General features: G+C 46.3%; 1 protein-coding gene across 1 annotated transcript in view; it reads left to right on the forward strand.

Annotated features, from left to right (window-relative positions):
- Positions 1-1,096: 1,096 nt before the first annotated feature.
- LOC310779608 (urea transporter 1) overlaps positions 1,097-20,485 on the forward strand; it is a gene marked incomplete at both ends in the record, with an annotated part of 29,994 nt that continues 10,605 nt past the window's right edge. The window contains 5 exons of the mRNA XM_083640119.1: positions 1,097-1,223; positions 2,444-2,633; positions 3,274-3,402; positions 4,266-4,455; positions 12,471-12,618. Coding sequence (XP_083496245.1) covers positions 1,097-1,223; positions 2,444-2,633; positions 3,274-3,402; positions 4,266-4,455; positions 12,471-12,618 — 784 coding nt within the window. The remainder of the gene's footprint in view (positions 1,224-2,443; positions 2,634-3,273; positions 3,403-4,265; positions 4,456-12,470; positions 12,619-20,485) is intronic.

Consider the following 20,485-nt stretch of genomic DNA (forward strand, 5'->3'; position numbering starts at 1 on the left):
ATTTCAAATATTTGGTCCATGAAGTACACTGCAGTCCAGAAAAGAAGAATACTACTTCAAACCAGACACTTGACAATAGTTTCTTCTCTTGCATCCATTTTGACCTAATTATATGCAGATGGCCAGCCTATACTGTAGGTTACCTTGTCTTCATGTTTTCCTGCACCAAGAGCTCCGCAGTTTCCAGGCACTTCTGAATCAGAGTGGCGCATTACGCGTTGCGCGTAATGACCTATGGTAATGACACGTTATGCGTCATTCTGGACATTCTGGACGCGGAAGTGAACAGATGTTGCTCGAGGGTCGGCCGTTATTGTTTCTTTGTATTTGTTTTATGTATGCGCACACATCCACGGTGAATCGCGTCGAGAGCCTTAACGACTCGACCAGCTGCATGGCAGCTGGCCGGGGCGGAGTTTCTGCAGGCAGAAGAAACTGATATTTCTCAGTGTGGAAAACGTATAGAGAAGGTAAGCACTGTCCATCTGCTTATATTACTGAGATTATAACGATAGAAAGTGGGTTGAAAATCGGCAAAGCCTCCCTTTAAAGAGCCAGCAAAGATACCAGGGTTAGATATTACACATTTTGAATCAACTCTGGATAACACAGCGCCCACTAATGGCTTTACAAATGAAGCCAAGACAAACACAGTGCCATAAAATAGTGGATGAGTAGCTTGGAAGGACAAACAATTGGTGTGGAGGCAGACGGCACTGTGGGACGGGCAGCAGAGGAAGAGGGGAGAGGAGACAGAAGAATGGGGGGATTGTGCAATATGAAAATAAGGAGAGAAGGAAAGAGGGATAGAAGAAGCGATATCTTGCTCGTCTCCTCTCCCGGCGGACGGTGATGTTGTTGGACTTTGTTCACTCCTCTGGCGTGGCTGGCCGGAGGCTGAGTGAATACGTTACCCGGTCTACCGATTTATAAGTCATCTCCCCTCAAACCCCTGGCGGAGAAGAGGAAGAGGGGACGGAGAGAGTGGGGGGGGGGACGAGAGAGAGGAAGGAGAAACGGTGGAGGGAAAGACCAAAAAGGAGCAGAAAAACAAGGGAGAGGCCGAGTGAGTTCTGGTGGCAGAGCTGCAGCAGCGATGTGGATGGACACCAAAGCGGATGGGAAGCAGGCCAGCGGGAGCGGTGCCGGCCTCCATCGGCGCCTTTTAAACGCTCTGCTGCTTTGCACCGGAGACATGGAGCGCTTGGAGAAGTACATGGAGGGTAGGAGAACTCCCACACTGCAGCCACACACATCACTTATACGATAAACAAACGTCTCTGGGTGAAGCCAAGTATCCTACTACTACTATCATTGGAGAGCTGTAGGTGTCTATGTATGTATGTGGTTTATCTCATGAACCGTTCATCCGATCCACTTCCAACTTGGAGTGTAGTGCCGAATTTTGGACATGCGCATACACATAGCACCACCTACTGGCAACACAAAAAGTGGTTTATCCCGATAACTGATCATCCGTTTGACTTCAAACTTAGGGAGTGCGCTGCTGGGAACCCGACAAAGTGCGGTGCCAAATTTCGGACACATGCATAGTCATAGTGCCACCTACTGGCAACACAAAACACAGTTTATCTTGAGAATCTTTCATCCAATTGACTTCAACCTTCGGAAATGTGCTGCTGGTGGGGAACCAAGAAATTGCAGTGTCGAATTTTGTGCAACGTATCTTGGGAACCGTTCCTCCAATCAACTTCATCTTTGGTGGGTGCGCTGCTGGGGACCCAACAGAGTGCAGTGCCAAATTTCAGCATGCGTTTGGGCACACCCCCAAAAAAGTGCACCCATGGCACATTGTCTCCAGAGTCACCCTAGAAATGAGGATTGAGTGTCTGGAAAAATACATACTTTATCAATTCTGAAATAAGTTAAAGCGCCTTGAGATAACTTTGGCGCTATATATATATATATATATATATATACACACACACACACACACACACACACACACACACACACACACACACACACACACACAATTGATAGATAGATAGATAGATAGATAGATAGATAGATAGATAGATAGATAGATAGATAGATAGATAGATAGATTGATTGATTGATTGATTGATTGATTGATTGATTGATTGATTGATTGAAGTTAAGGAAGTTGTCAAAAAGTCGGCATAGTTAAAGTGAACTGCCATAATCATTAATAAATGAATCTGAGATTGTTACATGCAGATGTGATCCTCCAACCTACAGTACAGGATGAAGGTTATTAAAACCATCTGGATATATTTTTTAACCCTTTTGGAGTAACAATCCAATAGAGAGCCATTGTTTTGTGTTGCAGCTTGCCAGTTCAGTTCCCCATTTGAGAAAGAATAAGCTGAAAATATCTGAAGTCCTGTAAAGTTTGGAGGAGATTCTCTCTGTCTCTCAAGCAACACGTGCACGTTTTCCTTTCTGTGCCTCTCTCCAGACAAGCTGTTTGTGCTGCAGCTGGCCGTGTGGAGCCTGCGGGGGGTGACCAGGGTGATCCTAGCCAACAACCCGATCAGCGGCGCTCTCATCCTGGCTGCACTCTGCTGGGCTTCCCCTTGGCAGGCCCTGCTGGGAACCCTGGGAGTGCTGGCCTCTACCCTGACGGCTGTTATCATCGGACAAGACAGGTGGCTGGATAGAAGCATATACACACACAAGCTCATGAAAGCAGACGTACTGCATGCAAGAAAAAAGGAGTAAACGTGCTGAAATAATCAAACCCGTAATAACAACTGTGCTTGGCAGGCAATCCTCCGGCTCTAATTTCCACTTGGCGTGGGACAAAATTTGATTAAGGATTCTATTTCAAATTCATGAGCAGAACAGCTCCATATAAATCTGTGTTCCCCCACTCCCCCCTACCCCTCCTAACAGTTCTTATTATAGCTCGCTGTCCCAATAGTTATGACATTTACCGTATTCTAATACACAATCTTTTTGAAAATAATGCCAACTGCAATGGGATTCTTAATCTTGTAAGTCTTACATTTGGAATAAATCTAGTGTCACCCTGGGACCTGCACGGGCTCATTAAAACACAACAGTTGCTTGCTTCATGTGGGGGCCAGGGGGGAGGGGGAAAAACATCAGCTTAAAAAAACACTGCTAATGTGTCTTTTGATCATAAAAAAAAAACTTTCATCAGCTCACTGAAGTATCTTGTTAAATTATGAGTTTTAGTTCAGATCTCTCAAATTGAAAATGCAAAATACACGTATAATGTATATTGCGTTTTTCAATGAAGTGCTATCCCATCCATCCATGCAGTGCTGAGGTGTCGGGAGGGCTCCATGGTTTTAACGGCATGCTGGTGTCTCTGCTGATGGGCGTGTTCAGCTCTGCCGGTGACTGGTACTGGTGGCTGCTGCTGCCCGTCTGCCTGGGCTCAGCCACGTGGTGAGATACACACAGACACACACACACACACACACACACACACACGAACACACACACACACACACACACACACACACACACACACACACACACACACATACACACTTGAAATATTTATTTATGTCCACATAAATACAAGTATACAAAGGACATAAACACTAATAGAGAGGCAAAGTGAACATCACTCCCTGCTTCAGCACTGTACCAGAGAGTTTCTTCCGCCATTTATTTTCCCATAGACATTTTGTAAAATGCTTATAAAAATTGTTTTCCTTGGTCAAACCAAACGGTTCAGCTATATTTAGAATCGGGAGAGACCATAGAACATTTCACCCAGACCAAAACTTAAAAAAACAACATAGGAAACATATTTTCTTTAAATCCGCGATTTTTTATGTTTTGGTCCGAGTGAAATGTTATGTGAGCTCTCCTGTTTCTAAATATATCTGTACCGTTTCGTTTGAACAAGTAAAACTATTTTTTATAAGCATTTTACAAAATGTCTATTGGAAAATAAATGGCAGATGAAAATCTCTGGTACAGTGCTGAAGCAGGAAGTGAGGTTCCACTTTGGCTCTCTATAATGGACACCAGGAAGACTAGCTGCTACTCAGGCATCAGCTAGTGGGGATCTGTCTTAATAAACAAATAAACAAATAAAGAAATGCAACCAGATATTGGGAGTCAGTCAGTTAGACTACATACATGTAAGTGCCCAATCGGCAACCACAATAATGCTTGGATAGCAACACAGGATAATGACAATGGCAAGTTGATAGAGTTATAGTCTGTCTCTCTCTCTTTCTCTCTTTCTCTCTTTCTCTCTCTCTCTCTCTCTCTCTCTCTCTCTCCCCTGCCTCCAGCACCTTCCTGTTCAGTGGCCTCTCCCCATTGTTGGACCGCTGGGACTTGCCGGTTGCTGTGTTTCCCTTCAACATTGCCATTCTCCTCTACCTCCTCTGTACCGGTCCGGACAACCCCTACTTTCCGCACCACCCCGCTGCGCCACCGGGGATGCTGGAGCCCAACGCTACGCAGCTTAGCGCAGCAGAGGTGAGTCCTTGAAAGTCCTGGAAACCGCCAGAAACCACCTGAAAACCACCACGCCCACACCCCCAGGTCAGATTGAGCTGAAAATTTGCATGGCGGTGGGTTATGATCCAGGGAAGGTCATGGGCAGGTTGGAAAGTCCTGGAACAGCCTGGAAAGTCCAACCACCTCACGCTCACACCCGGACTGCAAATTTGCACGGCGATGTGTTGATCCGGGGAATGTCATGGGCAAGTTCTAAAGTGCTGGAAACCTAGAAATTCCTGGAAACCACCTCAACACCACCATCATTTCCAGCCAAGCAAAATGTGCAATTGTATTGCTTTATGCCTACTTAACCCGGGCAACACCAGCTACATAGTGTATTCATAACACTGAACACAACATGGATATAGAGTAGATAAACGGCCAACTTAATGAGAAAATGTTGGGTTTGGGCCGGGCTCGGGCCCATGAATGCAGCCAATGGGATGGGTCAGCTCAAACAAAATTGCACGGGATTGGGTCAGGCTTTTTTGTGGGCCCGATCTAAGCCATCTAACCCATATCCCCCTAGCCACTCAACCTACCCAACCCTCGAATCCCAACTCTCGACCACCTTCCTATCCCCCTAGCTACGGGGCGGCTTTAGCTCAGGAGGTAGAGCGGGTCGGCCAATGACGCAAGGGTTGGCGGTTCGATCCCTGCTCCCTCCCAGCTGCTGTCGTTGTGTCCTTGGGCAAGACACTTAACCCTCCTTGCTCCCGAGGGTGTGTAGGCACCCTGCGTGGCAGCCTGCCGCCATCGGTGTATGAATGGGTGAATGTAGACTACCTACTGATTGTAAAGCGCTTTGGATAAAAGCGCTATATAAATGCAGGCCATTAGCTACAGCCCCTTTCCCCTATCCTCCCCGCTTCCTCCACCACCCATATCTCGCTAGCCACTCCCCTACCCACCTCTCGAATCCAGACTCTCTATGATCATTCCTATCACTAGCTAGGGCCCTTATTATATATCCCTAGTCTCACTAAACGTCCATGAGTGAGTGACTGAGTGAGTGTCCTGAGTTTGCAATGTTATGACCCAGCACCATTGGGGGAAGAAACATCAAGCAGAGAACAGTCTGCGTGAACAACAGATGACTGAAGCGTGCAGACTGCTTTCAGTTTTTAAGTTTTTGTTAGAAAGACAATATTCAGGTATGCTGGCTCCTATAGAGCTGTAGAATCACCCTACATGTTGCTGTTGTTGTGTGAACGACTTTTACCTCCAGTATTGGTCATTTTTATGTTTTTACTTCAATTTAAAGGTCCCGTGCTCCTCTGTGGGTGAAGAAAATGATCTGACCCATTGGATAATGTCAAAACTGTAGTGCCAACAAAGCAAAGCTGTTTATCATACTTTCTGAAAATGTGTCATTTTTCGATGCAATCGCAATGATTTGCTATTTGGTGGATGTTGTTATTCAAAGAATACCAGCAGTGGCTATTTTTTTTTTTTGCTTGGGTGGTCGCCATGTTAGCACCATACTGTACCCACTGAGCTATACGGAACCACACACGGTCATATGAATAAATAATAGCTGTATCATAAATAGGCCTAATAATATGATTCACAAGGACATCTGCAGTCTGAGTCTGCCAGTGCTAGCTGTCAGATCTTCTGCTCAGTTGCTCAGCAGGACGAGGGGAGAGGAGAGGTTGCCAAGCTTGTCCCAGGTGACGGCACGGTTTGAGGCTGAATGACTTCCTTCTTCTCCCTGGACTGCACAGAGGAGCAGAAGGGCTTCGCCGTTGCTAAGTGAGGGAGTCATCAGAGGGATCAGTTGAGTTTGAGCTATGGATTAGAGCTATCGATGCTCAAATCCAACCAGGACCTGTTGGGAATTTCTCAATGGATGGATCTGGATTGAGCATATTTGTCATATTGTGAGAACTGTTGGTGCTTTAGTGTTGGGTTTGGGGCCACAAAAATTAAAAGAAAAAAGAGAAAAAGAATAGCGTGCACTCAAGGCTGCGTTTGTCTTTTTTTATTCACCAAGGCTTCAGCAAGGCAAGCTGTCTTCTTCAAGCCATCTGCTACTGTAACATTTCATTTGCACTGGTACTTCACCAGGTGGGGCTCATCAAGTCACGCCATCAGATCAGAGCAACCGGTGTAGCTCGTTATTGGGAGACACAAGAATTAATTACGCAATAATAACATCCCCTCAAAATGAAATATTACAAGTGAGAGTATGTATGATAAAGGTAAATATACAACACTTTAAATCGATTAATTAATGTAAATTGATAGGAGACATCAATAAGATCAGCTGGTACTGAGTCACCAGTTAGGCTACATAGCAACAGCCACCGAGGGAGCTGATATTTGGAGACTGAAAACGGTCCAGACTCCTAATGACGACTGACAGTGGAGGTGATGCTCTCTCAAACGACGGTGTCTGGGTTAGGTCTATAGTAGACATCAGTATTTTGAGAGATTTAACCACTTTTCAAGAGTCTGATGACCGCTCAAAGCGCTTTACAGTCATGTCTACACTCACCCATTCACACTCACATTCACACACCAGCAGCCATCCAAGCCGCCAACTGTTCATCAGCAGCAGAGGAGCGAGCGAGCCTCGAATCGGGAACCGTCTGATTCCCATCAGCTCTCCCTCCTGAGCTACTCCCAAACAAGCTGTCGCACAGTATCATGTCATAGATTTCCCTCTCATACAATAAATTAATTCAGGGCTTAGTAATATTTTAATGTTTTGTACAGTATACAGTAGCAGACAATTGCGTCTAAACTGTTTGTAAGGTTTGTTTGGACCAGTGACTCTAGAATCTAGTCTAGATGAAAGAATGGTGCCTGAGTCGTCTCTCACAAGAGTTTGCTGACAGAATCCAGAGGCCAGCTGCTGCAGTGGGCTTTTCCTCCTGGAGACTGGAAGGCAAGATTTCTTTCTCTGCTGCGATGCCAAAGTATCTAATCTGCGAGGGTCTCTGGGTACAAAGAATGTGACTAATTACGGAGCACTTTTGGAAGAAGTGATATACAGTATATACTATACTATATAGTATATACTATATATACTATATAGCATGAGGGCTCCCTGTGCTTTTCTACTGCGACACGTGAGAGCAGAAGGCTGTTGTATAAGTCTAGATCTGCTAACTGACCGTGAAGCGGCTCAAACCAGATTATATACGCCAACTAAACCCTATCAGAGCTGTGAGGTGTACTGAATAGAGTCAAGATTTACATAAGATTGTATTAGCATCACGTCCGATGGGTCAGTACGTTCCTCTTGCTAAGTGTCACCTCGCTCCCTGTCTCAGATCATCTCCCTCAGATAGCTTCTCACCCTCTCCTGCTGTCTCTCAGGGGCAAATCTAGGATCAGATCTTTAGGGGGGCTATGAGCCCCTAATGAAGGGGGGAGGCCCACCTGCCGGTATCTTCAATATACAGTACCACAAGCCTGTGATAATCCTAGAGCTCACAATAGATCATTGTGTACAGTGCAGGGTGGGGTGCACAAGGCCACATGCCAGGGCACAAAAGCCATTGCTTTACTGACATCGTGAAGAGCGATTTTTCTGAAATGTGTGTTAAAATTAACCACACATCCTTTGCATAGGGCTACATTCAACTGAGACCACTGATGCTTTTAAAGCAGCTGACAGTAGCAGCCTGGTAGCAGGGCACTGCCAAGGTGGCCTCAGGGATCTCAGGGCATCACTGGCCAGACGGAGGGGCAATGGTGGCCATGGCCTCCATGCAATCCCCACCCTGCGCCGACGAATGGTTCTCGAGATAAACCGTTTTTTGTGTTTGCCAGTAGGTGGCGCTATGCCAAATAGCAGGACATTTGCCACGGAACTCCGTCAGGTCTGCCTAAGCTAAGGTGACCAGACGTCCCCGATTTTCAAGTCAAGTCAAGTCAAGTTTATTTATATAGCCCTAATTCACAAGCATGTCTCAGAGGGCTTCACAGAGAATATGTCTAGCTAATTCTAGCTGACACAACAGTAGCAAATTACAGAATAAAGATAACACATTGAACAATTGATAGAGATATATAGAAAATATAGAAATATAGGATAGAGCAGAGGAGAGAGCAGGAGAAGGGAGGAGAGCAGGGGGAATGTGAGAGAGTGATGGGGTGGGGAGGGAATGGGAAATGTTGGAGAGTATAGGAGGTGGGGAAGGAGCAAGAGGAGAGCGCAGGAGAGGGGAAGGGGGAGGGGAAGCGGGGGGGAGAAGAGAGCAGGGGGAGGGAGGAGGTGGGGAGAGAATGGGAAATGTGGGGGAGGAGAGAGCGTATGGGAGAGTATGGGAGTATAGAGAGAGTATGGGAGACTATATGGAGAGAACAGGGAAAGGAGGGCTAGCTGACACAACAGTAACAAATTACAGTAGTAATAATAACACATCGAACAATTATATGATAGAGAAATATAGAGACACATTTTGCAAACGGACATATGTCGATTTCTTAGCAACCAAACTATACTTAATTTAATTGGCTGCAAGCCTTTAGTAGTGAACCCCTTTGCCAAATAAACACATGTTCACATAGAGCTTATGGGTGCCTCGCTTTAGGGTAGAATGGGTGCCATGCTTTAATAGTGGCGGAATAGTGGGAGGGGATAGAATGGGTGCCATGCTTTGGAGTAGAATGGGTACTATGCTTTAGAATAGTGGGGGAAGGGGGGAAGAGGAGAGAGCAGGAGAGGGGAGGAGGGAGGGAGAGCGGGGGGACAGTCCCCGTTTTTGGTGACCTGTCCCCGGCTGGAGCTGTCCCCGAAAATGTCCCCGATTTTCTACTGGCGTCTGTGGCCGATATGACTCTATCTTTAGCGGGCTCATTCTTAAATCTAGAGTGAAGATACTTATAGGCTAAGAAACTGCAAGACCTACAGCATCCATTGGGACCAACAATGCCATGCTACCTTGTCGGGAGGGGGGCTAAATAATGAATTTTGAAAAACCGGCATGGTCAATGTCAAAGGGGACCCTTGACCTCTCACCTCAAGATATCCAAATGAGAATGGATTCTATGAGTCCAATGAGTCTACCCTTTACAGACGTAACCACTGGCCAACCACTCAAGCAAAAAGGTTGCAGGAGGCTTACGGGCGGGTTAAAAGCATATCAAAGCATCACATGTTTATGTCACCCATTGATCCAGACATCCAACAAGTGTTTACATGTTTTGCTGCAGCTCTTTCAGGAAATCTTGAACAATGAAAAAGCAGCACTTAGGAGGACTAGGCTACACGGAAAACACTTTTTGAGATCTGAGGCTATTCATGAAACATTCGGCATTGTAGGTTTGGACGGCCAGGCCTAATGCTGCTGGAGAACACAGTGACATTTTGTAAAGGGGCACAGTGAATGAAGTGTGTGTGTGTGTGTGTTGGGGGGGCACCAGGGGCCTCTTTGTGAAGCCGACACTGTTTATTACAACAGCCATGGGCAAAGTAAATGAAACCGGAATCATCCCCCTGTTTTATTTCATAGGTAATAACATTGGATATTTTAATCATATATTGATTGCCGAACTGGAAATGTCCCCGATTTTCATTTGAGAAATCTGGTCACCTTAGCCTAAGCGCACTCTCCGAGTTTGAATTTGATCCGAGGAGTGGTTCTGGAGATAAAATGTTGAATGACGCGTCACCTATCTGTGATTTGTAGAAACATAAACTGCCAGCATTTTATTCTAGCGACCATCCTGCCCCACTCTTGACAGACTCTTCTCCTCCCCGTCTCCCCGTCCCCCCTCTCTCGCTCTCCCTCTCTCTCTGGCTTTACACATTTAGTCCCTTCATAAATTCTCCTCGGTTGATTTCTTGGGAGATGTGAAAACTCTAAAATCCTGCTCTTGTATCCCTCCCCTTCGCTGCTCCCCCATCACTTCCTCACCCGCTATCCGCTTCTCTCCTCCGCTATGCAAATCTTCACCCTCCCTCTTCCCCGTCCTCCCTCCACCTCCGCCTCCACCTCAATCCTTCTCTCCCCTTCTCTCCCTCTTTCCATCTCTTTCTCCATCACCGGCCCTGCTTCTTGCTCTCTTCCACCTCTCCATCCTCTCTCTGTTTCCTTTCTCTCCCTTCCTACCTTCTTTCTTTCTTTCTTTCTTTCTTTCCTTCCTTCCTCACAGTTTCGTTCAGCAACTGAAGAAAAAACAAAAACATTTTATGTGAGCACATTCTCGGGAACGGCACGTAACAGGTTTATCTCCGTTATGGTCGTTGAAATGGTCTCATCCTGTCTCTTTCCTCCCCCTCCCCCTCTGTCTTTCTCCTTCTTCCTCTACTCCTTTTTCTCTCATTCTTCTCTTCTTCTTCCTCCTCTCTCGACTTCCGGCGGTTCTCTCCAGAGACGTCGGTGACGTCGGTCCTATTTATATTTAAGGTCTTCAGCTCTCTCACTCTGCTGAGGATGGCGCCCCGGCTGCACGGCGGTGGTGACGACGACGTACACACACACACACACACACACACACACACACACACACACACACACACACACACAGACACACACACACACACACACACACACACACACACACACACACACACGGCAGAGATGTAATTAAAGACCATTTATTACTTGTAAATATCAGCGACAGGCAGGTGCACCCACCACGTCACCATGGAAACTCTTCACTTCTCACTGACTATTGTGGGAATACAGCATGTGTGAGTGTGTTCTTGTACAGCTATCTTAGTGAGAACCAATTGGCAGTTTTATACGTGGGGAGTGACTGAGGACATTTTACACCTTCAAGGGGCTGTTTGAAGGTTAAGACTTGGTGGTATTAAAGGAACACTCCGCCCATTTTCAACCAGCTTTGTATCATTAGAACATCAGTAGTATATCAGAAAGCTGTAAACTGTTTTGAAGTCTGTCATTTAATTTGACAGTTATTGAGTGTTAAATTGTGGACCAGTGACATCACTGGTCCACACTAACTCAAATTAATAACTCATTAACTCAAATCAACTCTCAATAACTGTGAAACTATTCATCATTCATCTAGTTTGACAGTTATTGAGAGTTGATTTGAGTTAATGAGTTATTAATTTGAGTTAGTGTGGACCAGTGATGTCACTGGTCCACAATTTTTTGGGGGGCGGCTTTAGCTCAGGAGGTAGAGCAGGTCGGCCAATGACGCAAGGGTTGGCGGTTCGATCCCCGCTCCCTCCCAGCTGCCGTCGTTGTGTCCTTGGGCAAGACACTTAACCCTCCTTGCTCCCGATGGTGTGTAGGCACCCTGCGTGGCAGCCTGCCGCCATCGGTGTATGAATGGGTGAATGTGGACTACCTACTGATTGTAAAGCGCTTTGGATAAAAGCGCTATATAAATGCAGGCCATAAATGCAGGCCATTTAACTGTCAAATTAAATGACAGACTTCAAAACAGATATACTACTGATGTTCTAATGATACAAAGCTGGTTGAAAATGGGCGGAGTGTTCCTTTAATGTTAGGGACTAGGGAATGCATTATGTCAATGATGTCCTCACTAAGCTAGCTGCAATGCATAGTTACTGTAGAACAGTAGGCTAGTAGCCTAACGGAGCAACTGGAGTAATAGTAAAGAGTAGATAGAAACCAGATTAATAATAGTAATAACGATGGATTTCTTCCCACTGGAATCAAGATGGAGATCATGGAGGATCCTGCGTCTTCGTCCATAACTGCTGCAGGAATGAGACACAAAAGGAAGAATGACTGATGAGTCTCGCGTTGAGGCTAGGAAGAAGCCAACTCATTTAGAATTGTAACTTATAATCGTTACTACATCCAAATAATTTTTGGCCTAATACATCGGGACATATTAAATCTATCTCAGACCAATTTGGGTACTATGCAACGTCAGTATAGATAGTGTGCATCAGTGCTGCATGAATACAATAGCATTACTGTATTGGATTATCCAAAATATTAAATAGTAATAGTGCCCCCATATGCAGTTCATATGACGTCCGGAAGACGGGGTCTGCTCTTAACTCCTCTCTACCTCCTCTGCTGCAGGTGCTGTATGGCATCCCTCTGGGTGTGGGTCAAATCTACGCCTGCGGGGCCCTGGGGCCCTCCCTCCTCATCCTGGGGGCCGTTCTGCTCTACTCCCCCCTGCTGGCCGGCCACGCTCTGCTGGGATCAGCGGCTGGCACACTAGCTGGTGAGTCTCAGTCACTGTTGTGTGCCTGCTTTAGAAGGAGTAGATGCTGCTGGGAGAGTTAGGGCTATAGCCTATCACACTTTTAAAGTGAAAGTAAGTAACTGGGAATATGGGGTAGCACTTTATAACGTCATCAAAAGCAGACGCGGTTGAGTTCTGTGTTGGATATGCAGCTTCTAATACCAGCCACCTTCCACTTGCCAGCTTATAGAGAGGCAAAGTGACCGCTTACTTCCTGCTTCAGTACTGTACCAGAGATTTTCATCCGCCATTTACCTGCCATTTATCTGCCATAGACATTTTGTAAAATGGTTATAAAAATTGTTTTACTTGTTCAAACCAAACGGTTCAGATATATTTAGAAACAGGAGAGACCACATAACATTTCACTCAGACCAAAACGTAAAAAACTTGCGGATTTAAAGAACATATTTTTTCGGTGTCGTGTTTTAAAGTTTGGGTCAGAGTGAAATGTTCTATGGTCTCTCCCGATTCTTTATATAGCTGAACCGTTTAGAGCAGCTATGGGGGTTAGGCAACAGCTGTTCTAAAAGAGCTTTTATAAAATGCCGGTAACATAGCTAAGGCAACACAGTAATAGCAGTTGTTTTTTTCTCAGCACATTAATATATAAATCACCTGGTATGCAGTCACAAATGAGCATGGTCCTCAGTTTCAGTTGGTTGAGTCTGATTGGACGTTATTGTACAACACCCAATTAACAATACCAGTTTCATAATCAGCATTATACAAAATCTGTGATTGGATGAGAGGTGTTCCATGACTGCTTAACTGGAATATATACATTTCATTTATTCACAGTTCCAATCTCTTACATTGTAATAAGGAAGTATATATCTTTGATTCTTGTTTTGTAAAAATGTTGTAAATGTTGTATAAAAACATGTGCTGCATTATGAACATTGGCACCAGCACCTCGTTGCCCATAAAGCATAAAGCATAAATCATAATATAACAGTAACCAGGGGACTGGAAGGTATCCGCTTCGCCCCGCTAAACCATTTCTAAAACAATTTTAGTCTGGGCCGGGGGCCCCAAATAGATTATACCTGATGGCTTCCTGCATTAACAATACCGCCCCCATCTGGCAGAGTCAGGTTATTCCTGCATGGCAAATGTAGAAATATAAGTTAACGAGGGTAAAGCTGGGTATGGTTTATGCATCAGATTGGCAGTGCATGTAGAAATGGGGAAACTGCAAGATATATTGGCAGTTAGTGAACGCCAAATGGCACAGATCAATTAACCAGGGTGGTGATAGATAAAGCTCTGTCTGCCTTTTACATCTGCCTCTCTGAGAGAGAGAGAGAGAGAGAGAGAGAGAGAGGGAGAGAGAGAGAGAGAGAGAGAGAGAGAGCGAGAGAGAGAGAGAGAGAGAGAGAGAGAGAGAGAGAGAGAGAGAGAGAGAGAGAATGATAATAGATAGAATGAAATGGGAGAGATAGAGATGGATGAAGTGGATGCAAGGGAGAGAGAGACATGTGGGAAGATTGAGCGACGAGTTGCCCCTGCTTCCGTCTACTGGTGCGTGTGTGTGTGTCCGTGTGTGTGTGTGTGTGTGTGTGTGTGTGTGTGTGTGTGTGTCCGTGTGTGTGTGTCTGTGTGTGTGTGTGTGTGTGTGTGTGTGTGTGTGTGTGTGTGTGTGTGTGTGTGTGTGTGTGTGCCCGCGCACATGTGTGTGTGTGTGTGGAGGGGGTTATGACTCATACTGTAGGCCGGGTAAAGAGGGAGGGTGGGAGAGAGCTCAAATGCTTCCATGCATTGTTGACGACACACACACACACACACACACGCAGGTGCACACTCGCACATGCTCACACACACACACACACACACACACACACACACACACAGGCAGGGAATTGACTGCTGTTCTAATCCGCCTCATCACCTGTCCGTATGGAAAGTGTGAAACGGAGAGAGAGAAGAAAGAGGCGGGAGTTCGAGGCCATATTTCAAGCTGTCACTCTATTCCCACCAGGGGTTTCCCAAGGAGGAGAGCAGGGGCTGTATGTAGGCCAGAGCTTCCACCATCCTGCTGCATGCACGTGAGAATATTAACTGTATAGGAACAGCTTGACAGCTTAAAGTGGGGCCCAAGTCAGGAAGTCAGGGGAGTCCGGACAGTTCAAACACAGGAGGCGTTTCTCAATGTTACGGCTCCTTCCTTCGCAGGATGGGTTCTTCCATGGTTTTTCCTAGCCAGCGAGGAAGGACCCTTGCCTGCCCTCTGTAGGAAGACCCATCCTGCCAAGGAAGGATCCTTAACATTGAGAAACGGCAAGGAAGTCAGAGTCGCGTATCTGACCTTGTTCTGATTTGAGACGGATGCATTATCAGAACTCAGACAGAGATGAGGAAGAAGCAGAGAGCTCAGTCTGCTGCTACTTCTGGTAAAAAATAATCCGGATAAGTGTCTGATCTTATTGTGTTAAATGTAGCTGTGGCCTACTGTTGCACATACTGTAACTACTATTTGAAGCATCTCAGGTTTATTTAGAAAAATGGAAGATTTTTTTCTCCCTGGTCTGTTCCAGATGAGTTGCTATGGTAACGGCATAATGTGTGATGATTATACCGTCTCTGCCTGAGGCAAGATAGTAGGAGGAGAGGACATGCTGATGGTGGACACCTGTGTTATTTTATTATTGATTGACTGATTTATCTTTGAAAATGTATCGTTATGGTCTTGACACAGACTGCTGGTCACACAACAGACACTAAAGAAGAGCAACTATCTTTTCTAAGGTCAGAGCATGGCTGGGATTGAGAGCTGAACATGATTGGACTGAACAAGTTGAACTTTTTCCCCAGTTTTTCTTTCAGACATACTATCATGCTCATGCTCGAGGCTAGAGATGATATTAGATGACAAAGACTCAATCAAATAGTAATGGATTTCATTAAAAAATGATCCTACGAAAGAAAACAACTGTAAGAAGCAAATCGCAGAGCTAATGCTTGGAAGTAGAAAAGAAAGAAAGAGAATTGTACAGAAACACACACACACACACACACACACACACACATACACATATGCACGCACGCACGCACACACACACACACACACACACACACACACACACACACACACACACACACACACACACACACACACACACACACACACAGCAAGCATTTGGATGTGAATACAGTAGATGTTGATATGGCCTGCATTGAAACATTGAAAACTAAAAGACTGTCCCTTATTGATTTCCATTCTCTACCAATCACAGAGTTTTGGAGTTAGATTTAGGATTTTGAAGAATTCAGACCTTAATACTTTGTACATTCAGTGTATGAGAGAAAATGTTCACATTCACACATTCACATACGCATCCGCAAGCAAGCATTTTATTTTATTTTTATTTAACCTTCATTTAACCAGTTAAAATCCCATTGAGGCCGAGGCCTCTTTTACAAGAGAGAACTGCCCAAGAAGGCGGAAAAGTTACACGTCAGAAATACATGAGTGCATGTAAATAGAAAAGTACAGAATCAACAAAGAGAATCAACAAAGACACAGACTACCAATAATTCACCGTAGGAGAGTATAAAACACAGCGGCACACTTAAAAGAAATAAAAGCAATGATCAATTACAGGTAAAAGTACAAAAACATCCAGATTACAGAAAAATTTAACCGTGTACACATGAAAAAAACAGTATGCAAAGGACCTAAATATAAGAATTATGCAGCAAAACAGGAGCAGGTAGAGGCTAGGGATTCAGAAAGGTATTGTTTGAAAACTGATAAAGGAACCAGAGAAGCCAATTTAAGACTGGACTGCAGGTCATTCCAGGACCAGCGGCCAAAATAAGAGAAGTTTCTTTTACCAGATTCAGTTCACACTGGGGGGACTTCAAGATGCAACCAGGTGTTGGATCTAAGATTGATGTTGCATTGCAAAGAGAGGAGAAAGAGAGGAGATGAAAGAGTTTGATATGATAAGCACTCATTCTATTAGCATAGACAGCGTCACGCAGAGAGTGACTGTGCGCACGCACACACACACACACACACACACACACACACCCATGATCCAATAGAATAGATCCTTTTCACAGGGGCCATTTTGTGTTACACGCGCACACACACACACACACACACACACACACACACACACACACACACACACACACACACTGACGCACACACACACACACACACACACCCATGATCCAATAGATCCTTTTCACAGGGGCCATTTTGTGTTACACGCACACACACACACACACACACACACTCACACACACACACACACACACACACACACACACACACACACACACACACACATGCACTAGAAAAACATTCTCTCAGTACCCTCTGAGGTCCCTCCCACACGGCCATTAGTGTTTAATGACACACATACAGGGGGAGGGAGGGAGGGAGGGATGAAAGGATGAAGGGCGGGACAGACTGAGTAGGGAAGAGAGATCGGAGAAAGGCATCTCCAAGGCAGAAGCGCACACACACACACACACACACACACACACACACACACACACACACACACACACACACACACACACACCTTTACCCTCTGTGGGAGCCAGTTAGGGGGCAAGGAAGGAAGGAAGGAAGCAAAGAATTCAAGAAGGGGATGAGGTAGTCAGGCTACTGTACGTGAGAGTGAGGATGGCGATGGAAGGGGGACTGAGGGAGGATGAGGAACGAGGAGAAGGCAAGACGAGTACAGAGAGCGATGGGGGAGTGAAGTGAGAAAGATAATGAGGTAAAACAATAGAACACAGGTAGGAGGAGTGAGAGACGGGGCAGAGAGATGGAGAAGAGGGGGTAAAGGGGAGAGGAGGAGGCTGTCGTGGGGCGTGGCCACTCTGCAGCTCGCCATACATGCCTCATGCAAGGACAATCAATCACAGCCCCGCCCGAGCCTCGTTTAGCTACCTGCTGCTTTAAATAGAAACAGAGCGAGTTGCAACATTTACATTCTCACCGCACTGGCTCCCATTAAGTATTTGGTCAATAGCCTATTATATTACAGTATATATTATATATTAATTATATAATATTAATAATATTATAATATTGTAACGGATCGGGTATTCGTTACAAGGAACCGGAGACTTGAAGTTGGTACAGGCTTTTATTCTTTGGCTTCACAACAGCTCCTAGCTGCTAGCTTCGCTGCTAGCTCTTCATGCAACCACTCCAACCCCCTCTCATGGTTAGACTGCCTTCCGCCCCGGCGGCTGGTCACATATATCCCCTTCCCCCTAGGAACACACCCACACATATCAGTTCCTGGCTACACCCGGAAACCCCACAATACACGTCAAACCCCGAATCGCTACATTTCCCCCACTCAACTTTAATGTCGCTTCCACGCGACATGCACAACCCACACACATATCCCCCTGTACCAAAACACACCCAACACAACATTTTTCCCATCACCACATCAAATTCTCCAACAACAGTCCCTTCTTATTACACCCCCCATAATGTCTAGTTTGCATCAGGTACTCCGTAATGTCTAGTTTTCCATTAGGTACCCCCATAATGTCTAGTTTCCCATTAGGCACTCCATAATGTCTAGTTTTGCATTATTTCCTTTCTTTTTCACACATTTAAATTCAACCCACATTTCCCATTCAACAATAACCCCCACATTTCAATTAACACATTCACTGCCAGCCTTTTTTTTTTTTACTGTAGGTAGCTTTTGCCAGAGGGTTTTTTTGAGGATTCTGGCTCATTTTACAAGAGCCAAGGATAATTTTCTGCTTGGAGTTTGTCAACACAAAGTTCACAAAAGTACTAATAGAATGTGTGCTTTCTCTGTCTAAAAGAGTTAGTTTGTAGAGTTAGTAGTTATGTAGATATTAGCCGTTGAGTACAGCATGGTTTCAGCGTCTGAGACAAAAAGCTGAGATAATCGCAGTTTTGTGAAATTCAATATCAAACAGTCACTTTAACCATTTATTTTTGGCATCAGTGAGACATCAGACATAAACAATATAGTTCTGAACAGTAATTTCCTCCATAGCAGCACCCGCACCCCCTCTCCTTACAACTCCTCCCTCCGTGGGCGTGTCTGGTGGATTTCAGCAGCGTTTGTCAGTCACAAGCCAGTCTCTCCTGCCTGTCTGAGCAGTGAGCAGCAGCCTCCCTATCTGGCGGCCCCTCGTCGGCGAGCGTGGATGTGGCTTAATCCGTTCTTGGATTTTCGGTTGAGAGCTTTGACGAAGCCTTGTGTGACTCTAGGCTTTATGCTGCGCGCTTCAAAGTGTGCTTTCCACCCAGTCCACCTTTGGAACCCCCCACCGCCGTGCGCCCGTGTGAAAGGTTTTCGCCTACAGTATGAGAATGAGGCTCGTTCGCTTCTGGGTCCTCGGTTGAGCTCAGCTGGAATGCGTGCGTTTCTGGCCAAACAACACTCAATAGTCTGAGCACCGTCGCCACTCAGTGGGTCGGCGGAATGGATTGCACACGCCCGGCGGCTCTAACAGTATAATAGAAGATGCAAAAGGGCCAGATCAACGATCCACCGTCAAAAAAAAAAAAACGATTTTTTTGACGTATCAATACGTCGCTGGCAGTCAACGGTTGGATTCTGCTTGACGTATCAATACGTCGTTGGCAATGAACGTGTTAAACACAAGCCCCCACATTTTCCTTAACTTTTCTTTTCCCAGCAACTTCTTAATTTTTCATTTAAACCCCATTTCCATCCCCCCTTTTACAGCTTCTGTCCCACCTGAAGCACGCTAGTCCCGCTCAACCCCCAGTGGGGTTAGTCCTCTGCAGTGTAACTCAGCACGGTCCACAGCCCTCACACTCCCTGCAGTATCGCCGCACGTCCTCCTTTTGTTTTCCCCAGTAGTAAACTCTACGGATGCGGCTTATTGTCTCTTCAGGCCCAAAATGACTGGATTCAGGGCCCACATGCACCGCCCTCAGTGCCAATTTTCGCAGGCAACTAGGTACAAGCCACTGGAACCCCGCGCTTCCGTGCCCCTTTCTCTTCAAAATCCCCTCATCTAGACGCAGGTCCGAAAACATGTTCCACAGTCCCTTCGTGGCACCGGAACACTTGTGGGTCTCCTCCACAGGGGGCCGGCGTCCGTTCGCCACCCACGCGAGCACCGGACCGATGTCAGCGTCCTCCGCCTGCTTGCGTTTCCACTCATACACGTCGACATCCCAGATGACCCTGTCGTCGTCGTCCAGCTCTTGCACTCGCTCGTCCTCCCGTCCTGCTCCCCCAGGGGGCGGCGTGTTGAGGACAGCAGGGCGAACACCATCGGCGTCGATCTCCACCTCGGCTTTCTGCAGTGCAACCGTGGGGGGTATGTAGCGGTTAGGCTGGGCCGGTTCCCCCGGCGGTAACCCCCCAGGCTCACCTGGAGACTCGAGTGTTGCTTCCCCGACTGCCACAGCATTGCAGGTGATGTCTCTCCCTTCCTTCTGGCTGTTCAACACAATCCCCATTATCCTGATTGTCTCTTCACTGATGGTGATCTCCGCCACTACTGGCTGGTATGCAGAGCAGCTAGCCTGGGCCGGCTCAAACGTCACTCTCCTGCCCAGAACAACCGGCTCTGCACTGCCCCGTTGCTCCGCTGCTTGCAGCTCAGGCTGCTCCACTGCTCCGCTACTCCGCTGCTCCTCTGCCTGTTGCTCCGGCTGCTCCCCCGGCTGTGTGTCTCTTCCAGCGTCCGCACTGTTAGTGCAGTCTCTGGCTAAATGTTCAGGCGACTGGCAAGTCCAACAAACTGTCCGCCGCCTGCACGTCTCTCCTCTCTCGCTGTCTTCCAGTCCCCGACAGCTTCTCGACACTCTCTAGCTAGATGTCCGATCACGCCGCATGCCCAGCAG

The sequence above is a fragment of the Poromitra crassiceps genome (genome assembly GCF_964638095.1).
Source record: "Poromitra crassiceps genome assembly, chromosome: 7".
Classification (NCBI taxonomy): Eukaryota; Metazoa; Chordata; class Actinopteri; order Beryciformes; family Melamphaidae; genus Poromitra; species Poromitra crassiceps.